Source organism: Arachis ipaensis, chromosome B09, assembly GCF_000816755.2.
Source record: "Arachis ipaensis cultivar K30076 chromosome B09, Araip1.1, whole genome shotgun sequence".
Taxonomy (NCBI): domain Eukaryota; kingdom Viridiplantae; phylum Streptophyta; class Magnoliopsida; order Fabales; family Fabaceae; genus Arachis; species Arachis ipaensis.
Window position 1 is genome coordinate 40,476,463 of NC_029793.2, and position 13,579 is coordinate 40,490,041.

Here is a 13,579-nt window from a genome sequence, read left to right on the forward strand (position 1 = left end):
TATTATATTATTCTTATTTTTATTAAAAATATTTAAGTTACTCAATCCCTAACCCTATCTTTTTCTAACACTCACAGGTCACAGCACACCACAGACCACACACAACCAATACTAGCGTATACTCAGATTACACAGACACAGGCATAGAGAGAGAGACCCGAGGAAGTGAGGGAGTCGCGGGGAAGAAGAAGGGAAGGAAAGGGGGGAGACCGCGCCGCCAATGACGATCGTCGCGCTTTACCGTCGGTCACTGCTGCTGAATCGCCATCAGAAACGGAACCGTGGAGAAAGGGCTTTCAAGACGCGAAGAGAGAGTCCGCGAGAAGAGGGAGGCCGCCCGCGTCCTGTCGCCGCCGCTGGAGGGAGGCCGTTCGCGTCCAGCTCGCCGCGGCTGTTGCATCGCTGTCATCGCACGCCGCCGTCGAGCCCGAAGCTGCCGCTATCGCACGAAGCAGAGAGAGTGAAAGACGCGATGGAGGGGTGAGGGAGGAGTTGCCACTGCTTCAGCTTGCGTTTTACTTACTCTGGTATGTGCAACTGTGCAAGGTCTTTCAATTTTAGTTCTTTCACGAGTTTCTGTTTTAATTAGTGTGTGCATGTGTGTGGTCAGTTGCTTGAAAATCTTAGTTTTGTTTTGAAAATAAAATCATTATGCTTCATAATTGATCACTTAATTGACATCTTATAATTATGTGCACAACCGTAACTTGTAGTGATAATCGGAGTCAGGTAAAAGAAATTTTGTTCTCATTTCTTTAGTTGTTATGAATAATTGGCATGATATTTTAGAACTTTAAAAATCTTCAACCAGAATCCTACCGGTTACTAGGGAGCATGATATATAGGTGAAGTCTGTGTTAGGCCTTTTGTGTTTGTGACTAAGTTGGGCAGTTATAATATTATAGCAGAAATGATTGGCAAGGTTACAAGGTTATAATAAAATTATCAGTATTTTTTTTCTTTATACTTTAAAACAAAAGAGAAAAAAAAGGATTTAGTGGTCTTCTTCCGTAACTTCTAAAATCAGATTTAGATATAGTTTAGCGAATTAGTGAAAATCAGTTAGACTCTACTTCTTTAAACAAAATGAATTGCAACACTATGATCATTCAGTAATTTGTGAAGTTTGGTTACAGTTGTGAGAGATGTAACAAATATGAAAGCTGGTTAGCTATAGCTACTCCTAGAATTCTAACTTCTACTAACATACTTCACATGTGGTGGCTAGTTACTATGTATTTTAGTTATTTATATTTTTTCTACATTTGTGGCTTTTATATCTAAGAGACTTCAAGATAGTTTCTCTTATTATAAAGTAAATGGGCATCACTAATTCATCAGAGACTTAGTACTTATTAGTAATGGAGGATCAATTCATAATCTGAGTCATTGGATTGACAAAAATCTTTTCAGTAATGCAGTAGACAATAATTCATTCAATCTTCAGTGTTACATATGTGAGATTGCTAGTGTTAATACCCAGAATATCATAAGCTCATCAAGGATTAGTAGCTCACCTACACATAAAACGTGAGCACCTAATCTATCTTAAATTTTGGGATTGACAAATTTTCAAGATTTGGTGCAGAATATGTAGAAAAGGATTCAAAACTCAAAAGATATACCCTGAAGAAAGGTGAATTTGAATATAATTAATAATAGGATAACTGTTTGATTAAGTTTGCAATTTCATGAGTGGAAGAAACAGTAATCTAATGATTGGTGATATAGTTATCTTGGTCATTGAGTTGTTTTTGCTGAATTGTATGATTTTGAAACTGCAAAAGCATTGATTTAGAATGTGAAAATATCATTCTGTAATTGCCATGATGCAAGGATGATTTATTTTTTACTTGTCCCAATTATGCTCTCAATGGCTACTGATCAAATTTGATTTTAGCATAAAAAAAATATTTTATGTACTCATATTTATCCTGTAGAGCCATTGTATGAGATTAACACAACTCTATATGGAAACTATTTGAATATAAGAAATTAAGAATAGTGATGAAAGTTATCCTTTTTTGTGCTCAAGAGGTGGAGCTACATGAAATTGCTTGATAATAATCACATGATGGATAATACTTAGATTAGTATTCTTCTCCTATTTCACAGCTCTTTGGCCATCGTCTGTCGCTGTGTTTGCTGCCAGCTTACCATCTTCAAAGGTCAATGCTCTGTTCGTGGCTCATTGTAATAGTGTAACATTGTTATTCATTTTTTTGCTCTATTCATAAGGGTTATTGATCTTTGAATTATTCTTGAATGATTTGTGTTTTCATTTTTTCATTCATTGATTGTTGATTAGCTCTTACTGCTGTTTGTGATTATTCATGGTAAATGTGCTGCTGTCTTGTTATTCTTTGTGCTTTTGTGGCTTAATTGTGATTAGATTGTGACTGTCTTGATCAAATTGTTGAGGATTCTTGCCTCCAGATTTGGGTGCTCCAATTGAATATCTATAGTTTTTGTTTTCATGTTTTGTTGGTTTGTTTGTGATTATTTAAAATTTGGAATGCTTTGGCTGGATTGATATTATTGCTGATTTTGAACCTGGACTTTGGCTTTGTTGTTGCATTTTCATTTGAATTTCTGGATATGGTTGCTCTACAGCTTCAATTTTTATTTCACACGGCCTTCCACTAAACCAAGCTTTCAACATAGATTTTGGATCTTTAGCGTAAACCTCCCTAGGAATATGAGATTTCACACTTAGTTGCTTCCTTCTCTTGAATTTACTGCTAAGAGATTAACTTGCTATCATTTCAGAACATTGTCAAGCATGGGTTTGGAAGGTGAGCTTTTATTCATGAGATTTTATCACAAAGGAAAAGTTATCATATTGTTAAGAGCTATTTTTCAATTGATGTACACTTTTATTAGATGGTTCTTATTCATGAGCTTTTATTTAATTCTCTAATTATCTATGACATAGGATCTATTAATTATTCAATAATTAGTTTCCTGGTTTGAGTATTTAAGTATTAGATTTTGATATCATTATGAATAAAATTTATATGTTTTGTTTTTGAATATCACTTGTGGCAATGGCTTCTTAGCTTTCCGAGGCAAAAGAAAATGTTACATGATCATCACTCATTTAAACATCATTAAGTGTTGTGTAAATATCAGATTAACAACAATTTTATACTAACTATTTTTTATTATCACATTCAATTATCTTATAATAGAAGGTATTTCACTGTTACCCTCTTTTTTTCCTCCTGCAGCTATTCCTTGAACTACTTGATTGTCTGCTAGAATACTACTCCTATGTATTGCTTTACTGGTAGTCCTGGCTTCACTAACTTCTATAAGGTAATAAATAAAGGCAAAAAGCAAAGATGTTCCTAAACGTTTTGATTATTGTTCCATTGTTTTATACTTTTATGATATTTAATAAATTTCTTAAACTAAAATGCATGTTTAGATCTGAGTCACGATTATTGTATCAACATGTCCTATTTTATTGTACTTCTCTCCAAAGATTATTCATGGTAAGAATTTTAGAGTTTGTGTTCATTGTTGAATAATACGAGTATAGTTTTTTGTTTTTTCCTGTGCATTTTTAAAGGAAAAACAAATCTTGTTTCTTAAGCTAGTGTTTTTGGTTTGGTGGTTTTTTCAGGTGTGTGACACTTATTAGAACTTCTCCATGAGAAATGAGAAAGGAGCTGTATGAACATGATAGGGTTTCTAATTTGTAGTTTATATTTTGGAGATTTATAATTCTTTATTTTTCTTGTCCTGTGTATCTATCTAGTTCATTAGGGTTCTTCAATGTATCTTGTTAGTTTGTACTTTAAAATTTATATGTTAAAGATTTATAAAACAATATTAGTTAATGAAAGATATTTGAACTATCTATGTTATTATATATTATATAAATGTTGACTTGTTGAGTAAATTAGTTAATATATTAATTAATTAAAAAAATAATATAATTTGATAAATTATGTGTGTAATTTGTATTAAAAAAATTATTACAAAATAAATAGTGTTTTGTAACTAAAGAAAAAAAATGTTACAAAATCAAGTTACATTTTGTAACAAAATTTTATGATAGGAAAAAATAGATTGTCACAAAAAATACCTTGAAGATCAAAATTTGTTACCACTTTTGTAATGATTTCTGTTACAAAATATCACTTTGAATTGTAATACTTTCATTTTTTGTTACAAAAACTTTTTGTAATGGGATATACTGCAGCGGTCCCTTTTTTTTGTTACAAAATCCTTTTGTTTCAAAATTTCAATTTTTTGTAATAATTTTTTTTGTTACAAATATTGCTTTTTCTTGTAGTGATTGGAGAAAACGGACAAAAATTTGTACTTGTATGGTTTGAGTCTTTGAAGAACACTTGAAAAATGGTGTATGAATGGTGAGATAAGAGGCTGAAAACACAGGTAGTATATGCAGAATTTTTTCTGTTTCTCTTCTCTCACTCACGATTCTTATCTCTCTCTTTATGGTAAAATATTATTGAATTTTTGTTTGGTAATTGTCTTAAATAAAATTTCAAGTCTAACATAATTAAATGTGGTAAAAGAGGGCTGGAAAAATTAGAAATAAATGGGCTAATAGCAAGAGAGAAGGGGCGTGATTTTGAGAAAACACAGTCAGCATCATAATGACGTGTTTATCTGCAGTTAACTGCGGTTAATTACTCGTGGTTAAAAACACAGCAGAGTGGGGTGAGAGGCTGAGATAATCTCGACCCAGAGGCTAAGAGAGGGAGGCCGAGTTAATTGGGTAGCAAGCAAGAGGATTCGAAAACTCTAGAAGTCATTTGCGGAATACTAGGCAGAAATTCGGTTCGAATAATTTTTACCGGGCAGTAAAACAATTAATGGCTAATAACTATTCTTAAAGAAGTAAATCATGAAGAGATAGCTAATATAAATCTAGAGACACATTTACTTGAGTAGAAATTACTTTTACCACTTGTTATGAGGTTTTCGGTTACTAGAATTTTTCTCGGTACACGCACAATCGTCACTAAAAGCGTTTTTGTGACTTAAAAGTTTTTGGGATGATAACTAAGCCAATAGTAAGATAGTATTTAATATCCATTAGTCAATTTTGACTTGGAGGAATTAATTACTCTCATAAAGCCAAGTTTGACCTCGTAACTCTTTTTTTTAATTTTCGTTTTTTTTTTCAGCCAGAAAAGTCTATTTACCAAAAATCTGGTTTGTACATTGAATAATGCTAATTGATCTAATTGATCCTAATTATACTCTAACAATTATATTTAATCAATTAATATACATAATATTAAATTGTGCGATATTTAAATATCTAATCAAATCAATTAGTTGATATAATTAATCCATCGTAATGAATTGTATTTAATGAATTAAAAGAAATAAATCAAGAAATGCTCTCAGAAACATGTCACGTCAGTTTTATTATTGTATAAAAACCCAATTTTTATATAATAGAATAGATTCTAAATCCTATACACTAATTCCTAATAGTATAAAATTAAAGTCTGGGCCTAAAGTGTTGAACATATTTATAAAAAACTGTTGGTCCTAACATTTCTCATATTTGTCTGATCGATACGTGTCTCGAACCAAATAAATAATACAGATACAAGTACTTTTGTCTTTCGTCTCCTCACAAATTTTGTATAGATAGAAAATTATGCAAATTTTGTTGAGTGAATTACAACATGAGGATGTCATAGTACAATAACCAAACGTGAATATACTAACAAAGAGAGCTTAATCTTATGCTCATGTCACTCGCTATTCAAAGTATCAGATAATCCTTGATTAAAATAATTATCACACTCAAAAATAAATGGTTACCTGAGTGATCATAGTACTTCAGTGTCAAAACCAGGTCCAGAGTAAGAGTTTGGTAGTCGAGTGTAATCAACGGAAATCCTGGCATGTTATTGACCGAGAATCTGAGATATCACTTGCACTTTATGCACAAGCCATATAGACTCTAGCTTTTGCTAGTCCTTGCAATCCCATTAGTCAAAACAACATAAAAATTTGTTTAGACTAACTGACGAAAATCAGAAATTCTGCATCAAATGAGTAATAAAGCAGGGAGGTAGCTAAGATAGTGATTAGAATAAAAAATTATCTCTTTCTCAGCTGAAGGCTAAATGTGCCTACAAAATATTGTTATCATTAGCTCTTATCATAAAATGTTCCCTTTCAGAAAAGATACAGTAAAACAACTAACTTTTCTGACCCCATTATCACAAATTACATTGTAAATAACTACTTCCAGAACTTTAATCCAATTACATAATATCGGAGCGATCAAGCATATCAAAGAAGGTCATCCTCCTTGGAAACCTGGGTGGGAGCCGCAACAACATGGAATCATGTATTTCAATAGGTAAATGAGTAGCCACAATCACAATCCCTCCATTTTTCCGATGTTCCGAGATGATGTACTCAAGTAACTTCACCCCTTCATCATCCAACGCAACGGAAGGCTCATCAAGCAACCATATGGGTCGATCGAGAGCAATCAACCTTGCAAGTTGCACTCTTTTCCGCTGCCCCATGGATAGCATCCTTGGCTTCTCCTTGGCCAATCTGCCCAGCCCCATCAACTCAAGCGCAGGTAAAGCCCTGCCATACTTTCCTTCAAGAAGCTCAAACCACTCAACATTTTCGAGAACCGTGGACCGATCAGTGATTGCATCCTTGAGGGAGAGCCAGTTGAGCTGGAGCTTGTACTGGTGGAAGATTCCAGAATCTTGTATGTTGTGTCCATTCCAGAGAATTTCACCGGCTGAGGGACGGGAAAATCCAGCTAGCATGCGGAGGAAGGTGGTCTTGCCAGAGCCATTTGCACCAGTTAGGACTAGCGCACTTCCGTCATGGAGAGAGACATTGACATGACGGAGAACTTGCTGAGCATTTCTCATGCAAGAGACATTGTTAAGGAGGAGACGAGGGAATGGGGGTTTTCTAATACACATTTAAGTGAAAAATCAATGCCAATTTGCAGATTAAGGCTTTATTTCTAATCCTTTCCTTTGGTTCCCCTCAGAATAAGTCAAGAGTGTTGAGTCTGTGAAAGAGATTGAATGTATTGCGAGTCCTGAAACCATTGCATTATTTTTCTACAAAAAAAAAAAAAGTGTGATTACATGTGATGCATGGAAAAGATTAAACAAATTAAATGTAAAATAAATATATATCATGGAGATATACACATTAGTTTGTTTCTGGAAGTTTGGAATAGATATTCAAAATGAGTTCAAACAATCATATTTTCTTTTCTCTGTGATGAATATATTGCTTTATCTTATTATGTGCCGTTAATCCTCAAAAGAGTTGAGAAAATCGTTATTCACACTATTTTCATCTTCTATATATAACTTTGCTAACTAATACATTAGGTGGAGGTAAATTTTCTACACAGTAGAACCATGAATATATAAACCTTGGCATCATTAGAAATAATGCATCTCAACCACATCATATAGATACACTGAGAAGAATTCAATCATGAAAATTCACCTGATCATCCGTTTCTCAAAGCACTATTGTAAGAGTAAACACATATGGTTAGGACACAGCTGTGCTACTCTAAGTTTCAAAAACCAAGTGTTGCAAAAGCTACAGGCAAAGAATTTATCTCATGAATATCTCAGCTAAAAATAGAAGTATAGTTATAAAACTATGTGTTATCTTCCACAATAAGTAGGTATATCTTTTTTGCATATGCCTTAGCTTCTTTCTTATATGTAAAAAAAAAAATCCAATTGACAGCAATTGCCAATTACAGATTAACACACAATCAATCAGATTAATATACAATAAAGCTCACCTAGAAGAGAAAGCAAACAGATTAATACACAATTAACCCAAAAAAATAATTAAAGCTCACCACTGCAACCTGGCTCAGCTTCGACAATAGAAGAGAAGCATGAGGCGGAGTCAGAGAAGGCCATCAGCAGAGAGCCAGAGACAGAGGAGGCACAGTGCGCAGAAGCAGAGGCGGAGGCAGTGACTGGCGGCGAGGAGACGAGTCAGAGCTGCTGGTGGGAGGCCGGTGACGGTGAGTGAGATGCCGCTGCTGTGTGTGCCTGTACTTGTGTGAGACAGTGAGAGTGAGAAATGATTGAGGTCAGGATGGGGACTGGCGAGCCCTAGGGCAGGGAAATTACAAATTAGGTTTTTTTTTTTTTTAACAATTAAAATGCAAGGTTCTGAAAACTGGACCAATCATCAAACCGCTCTAATTATTGGTTCACTGGTTCTTTGATTCAACCGGAAAAACCGTTTATAATAAACACCTGATTGAATAAAAATTCAATGAATAAAGCAACTGGTTCTAAACACTCTTCTACTGAATTTTTTTACTTCAAAAGGGGATCATAAACAACTAGTTCTATGAATAAACAAACTACAATAATATGCAATGCCAAAAATAGGCCAATGATGAAATAGTAAAGGGTTTCTCTCTTCAATTCTATGTTCAAGCTTGTAGCAGACCAGAATCACCAGGGTAATACCATTGAAATAGTCTTCCTTCTTAATTCTTATATACCTCAAAGAATTTCCTACAAAATGAAAATTGAACACAACACACAGCCTTAAAACAAAAACAAAACAACACTCAGAAATCAATCACCTCTTCCAAACGCAGCCTTAAAACAAAACAAAACAACATTCAGAGTATGAGCATTGATCACAAAATTGATTTCTGAAACAACAAAAACAGCAGAACAAGGTTCAGAATTTGAGCATTGATCACAAAAAATTGATTTCTGAAACAAAACAAAAACGGCAGTACAACATTCAGAGTTTGAGCATTGATCACAAAAAATTGATTTCTGAAAGAAAATAAACACAGCAAAACCAGCAGAACAACATTCAGAGTTTGAGCACTGATCACAAAAAATTGATTTCTGAAACAAAACAAACACTCAACAAAACAATAAAAACTGATTTTTTTTTTCTTTCGGAAGAAGAAAACAATGAAAACATGAAGCATATAATAAATCAATGATCACCAATATCCAGCAATAATTTCAAAGAACAATAAATACACAACAACAATTTAGCAAATAAACGAGAACAAAACCTAAATAGAAAATCCAACAAATTAAATTGCAGCAACCTAACAATTTAGCAAATTAAAACAACAGCAGCCCAACAATTTAGCAAATTATCAACTTAACAAGTTCAAGAACAGAAAATCACAACAACAAAAAAAATTAAAAATAACAGAAGAACAACAACACAAGAACAATTAGCAAATTAACAAGTTCACAAAAACAGTTCAAATTTACCAGAAGAAACTAATGCAAGTGGAATCATCATGCTAATATGTTTTCTGCAAAGATGCTATTTGTGGAGCTAAAATTTCCTAATTACTAAGATCCAATTATTCTAATTTCACATGCAATCAACTTACTAAATTTCTAAAAGCTAGAAATTATAAAACCAACCAGAAATATGGTTAAAGCATTTCATCAAACATGTTGAGTGCGGTAAAATTAAAACAAAATAAGAGAATTCAAAGCTTAATATCAATGTGATAGAGAAGAGAACATAACTATTGTATACTTTAATTCAGTCTATCAAAAAAATCTAAACCGCTACCAAATCAAAAAGTTACTTATTGGAATAGAAATTAGAAGTTGCAGAGTTTGAAGCAGAGTATTGGTGTTGTGTGGGTGTATTGTCCGGTGGCGGGTTTAGGAAACTCACGGAGGCGACAAAAGAGAGCAGTTCGACGGCTAGGTGGAGCGCGCGGGTTGGTCGCAGAGTTTGAAGCAGAGCAACGTGGCTTCCAGACGAAAGCGAATGCGAACTCGAACGGTGAACGGCGAGTGAACTCTAACGGTGAACGCCGAGCGAACGTGAACGAAACGGCGGCTGAGCTGAGCAGACAAAGACGACGGACGCCGAGCTCGAAGAAGCAGCTGCGATCGGTGACAGCGAACAAGGGTTGAAGACTTGGAGCACGAGGGAAGCTAGGGCAGGGTTTTGGTTTTGGTACTAATTTGCTCCTTTTTGTTTTTTTTTTGTTTTTGTTAAAAAACATGAAACGGCGTGGTTTATCCCAAGGTTCTGAAAACCGGACCGGTCATCGAACCGTTCTAGTCACTGGTTCACTGGTTTACTGGTCCAACCGGTCCAACCAGTAGTTCAACCGAAAAAACCGTTTTAGAATAAAATAATAAATAAATTATAAATAAACATCCTAAAATATAATTATAGTATAATATAAATCTTAAAATATCTTCGAAATTTAAAACACTACATAAAATATCATCAACCTAACCTATATGATCTTATCAAAATACAAACTCAAAAATTAAATAGTAAAAAAACATATCTAAATATTAAATCCCAACATCATGATTTATCAATCATCAAAATCCACAAGAACTTGTTACAAATTTGCTTCGGTGGATTAGGATTAGGATTAGCAGCATCATTCGAAATTAATAAAAGTTTTATTAATCTCTATTTGATTAATACTATTATCCAGAACTGAAATTAGTAAAAGTTTTATTAATTAAAACAAAATTAAAGACCAACCACAGCACAATGAAAAATCAAAAAATTATCAACATGACCATATCTAAATTCTGCCACCAACATTTAGCAACAAACAAAGCCAGCAAAACCAGCAATAATTAGGAGCCAGCAACTACAAATCAAAGCAAAAACAGTAACTACAAAACAAAGAAGTATCCATAACCAGATACAAAATTAAAGACTAGCCATAGCACATTGAAAAATCAAAAAATTATCAAGATGAGCATATCTAAATTCTGCCACCAACATTCAGCAACAAACAAAGAAATAAAAACAGCAGGACATTCAGCAGCAAAAACACCATTACCAACAGCATTCAGCATTCAGCATTCAGCAACAAAAATTATCATTCAGCAACAAACAGGGCATTCAACAACAAAAATTAGCATTCAACAACAAAGTGTGATCTTATCAAAATACAATCTCAAAAGTTAAATAGTAAAAAGAAATATCTAAATATTAAAAACCAACATGAAGATTTATCAATCATCAAAATCCATAAATTAGAACCTTGTGACTGACTATTATTCGAACTAGGTGGATTAGGATTAGCAGAATCATTTGAATTAGGAGGATTGACAGACGAATTATTACTCAAACAGGCATTATAAGCAACTGCTTCTTGATTAATACTTTCATCCATAACTAAATTCAATAAATCATAATCCAAATTAAAAACAGCAACAGAACGGCTAGAAATCCAATAATCATCCATAAGACCATAGAACAGAATCAGTAACAAATCCATTACTCAATTTCAGAAACAATCAGAAACAAATCCATTACTCAATTTAAGAATCAGTAACAAATCAGTAACAAAAGCACATATTAGAACAGAATCAGTAACATATCAGAAATCAATCACTAACTTCAGAGTTCAGATTCACAAATCCCTAATTTCAGAAATTGCATATTTGAGTAATTTGAAATTTCAGAGTTCAGACCACTAACCTTGACTGAGAAATTATAAAAGCTAGAAATTATAAAACCAATCAGAAATATGGTTAAAGCATTTCATCAAACATGTTGAGTGCGGTAAAATTAAAAATGAAATAAGAGAATCCAAAGCTTAATTTCAATGTGATAGAGAAGAGAACAAAACTATTGTAACTTTAATTTAACCGTCGCCATTCCCGGATCCTAAGAGCCGCCGCCGTCCCTAGGTCTTCAGCGCCGCCGCTTCTTCCTCTTCCCCGTGTCCGGAACCCAGTAGATCTGCACGTCGTCTTCATCTTCGCCGGCTTCTCGGCACGGAACCCAGGTTAGTGGCTTCTCGTCTTCATCTTCAGTTCTTCACTGAATGTTTAGTCTTGTTCTTGGCTTGAACTTTGAAGCTCTGATGTTGTTCTTCGATCTTCTTCTTCGGCCGCCTTCAATTTTTGTTCCGTTTTTCTTCAATTCTTCTTCTTGGGTCTTGGTTTGAAGTTTGTTTCTGAATGTATTTGTTGATGGATCTGTAATTAACTAATTACCCAGGTTAGTGTTTTCTCTGTTTTCAAATTTATTGTTACTCTGTTTAGTGTTTTCTAATTGCTTGTTGGCTAGTGTTTTACACTTTTACTGGTTTACTGGTTGCTGATGGCTCCTAATTTTTTTGTTCACATTTGCTAATGGCTTTGATTTGTAGTTGCTGGTTTTGCTTTGATTTGTAGTTGCTGGCTTCTAATTATTGCTGGTTTTGCTGGCTTTGTTTGTTGCTGAATGTTGCTGGTTTTGCTGGCTTTGTTTGTTGCCGGTTGCCGTTCGTTGAAGGTTAGTGGCCTCCGCTTCTTCTTTTGAAGTTCTGAAATTGTTGTTCAATCATGGTGGTTCCATTTTTTTGTAATCTTCTGTAATTGGCTGTTGCTGATGGATTTGTCTTGTATTTGCTAGCTGGTGATGGCTGTAAATTTTTTTTTTCAAATTTACGGGTGGCTGGCTCTGATAGTCTGATTTAGTGTTTTACTGATTTGTAATTGCTGGATTTACTGGATTTAGGCTGAAATTTTTGTCAAAAACTTTAATAAGAGCATTAACTTGTTTTACTGTTATCACATTCAAAAACTTTAATAAGAGCATTAAGTTCATCAGTTTGTGCTTTTCATCTCACTACAAGAGCTAACTGTGAGGAAACAGTGGATTCTAAGCTGACCACTTTGCTGACTTATTTTATCAGCATCTTCTTCCAACTCTTTTGTTTCAAATTTATTGATTTAGTCTGAAATTTTTGTCCAAATTTACTAATGGCTCTGTTTTGCAATTACTAGTTGCTGATGGCTCTTAATTTTTTTGTTCAAATTTACTGATGGCTTTGTTTTGTAATTGCTGGTTTTGTTGGGTGAAGGTTTAATGTTTTGGAATGTTTTATAATGTGCTAATGTTTGCAATTGCTGGCTTTGTTTGTAACTGCTGGGTGAGGGTTTAGTGTTTTTGGTTAATGTTTTGGTTTGTTTGTTGCGGAATGCTGTAGGCCGAAGCAAATTTCCAACAAGTTCTTGCAGATTTTGATGATTGATAAATCATGATGCTGGGATTTAATATTTAGATATGTTTTTTTACTATTCTATTTAACTTTTGAGTTTGTATTTTGATAAGATCATATGGATTTGGTTGATGATATTTTATAGTGTTTTAAATTTTGAAGATATTTTAAAATTTATATTACACTATAATTATATTTTAGGATGTTTATTTATAATTTATTTATTATTCTATTTTAAAACGGTTTTTTCGGTTGAACCACCGGTTAGACTGATTGGACCAATAAACCAGTGAACCAGTGACTAAAGCGGTTTGATAACCGGTCCGGTTCTCAGAACCTTGAAAAGATTTTAACACACATCAAGTTCACAAGAATAAGTAATATAAGAAGACTAATTATTTACTACTAGCTTTTGTGTTTAATTCTTGTGTTTCATCTTTGTGTAATAGAAAATTTATTCTCATAAATCACCTTGTGTTATATTTATATTGTCAGGATATCATCAAAATACAACTCTTTTATATTCTCATATATAAATCTCTACCCTTATTTATTTACTTTTATCATATTTTCACATATGTT

At 33.6% G+C, this 13,579-nt stretch overlaps 1 protein-coding gene and 2 long non-coding RNA genes across 7 annotated transcripts; 2 read left to right on the top strand and 1 right to left on the bottom strand.

Annotated features, from left to right (window-relative positions):
• On the top strand, positions 69-3,865 carry LOC107619386. 2 transcript variants are annotated; one of them, XR_001615628.2, is made up of 4 exons: positions 69-527; positions 2,116-2,168; positions 3,231-3,318; positions 3,629-3,865. It is a non-coding gene; the product is annotated as an uncharacterized LOC107619386 (long non-coding RNA). The 2 variants fall into 2 exon arrangements; XR_002354360.1 differs by having other exon boundaries at positions 2,116-3,318.
• LOC107619119 (ABC transporter I family member 1) lies at positions 6,087-10,239 on the bottom strand. Of its 4 annotated transcripts, XM_016321342.2 has the most exons (4): positions 9,700-10,223; positions 8,499-8,546; positions 7,871-8,069; positions 6,087-7,100 (listed from the first exon to the last, which is right to left on the bottom strand). In XM_016321342.2, exon 4 carries the CDS (start codon positions 6,954-6,956, stop codon positions 6,267-6,269), a length of 690 nt encoding a protein of 229 aa, XP_016176828.1. In that variant the 5' UTR covers positions 6,957-7,100; positions 7,871-8,069; positions 8,499-8,546; positions 9,700-10,223; the 3' UTR covers positions 6,087-6,266. The 4 variants fall into 4 exon arrangements, with proteins under 4 accessions (XP_016176828.1, XP_020967832.1, XP_020967833.1 ...); XM_021112173.1 differs by lacking the exon at positions 8,499-8,546; XM_021112174.1 differs by lacking the exons at positions 8,499-8,546; positions 9,700-10,223 and adding an exon at positions 9,608-9,647.
• LOC110267051 lies at positions 10,272-13,134 on the top strand. Its single transcript, XR_002354361.1, has 3 exons — positions 10,272-12,012; positions 12,164-12,288; positions 12,986-13,134. It is a non-coding gene; the product is annotated as an uncharacterized LOC110267051 (long non-coding RNA).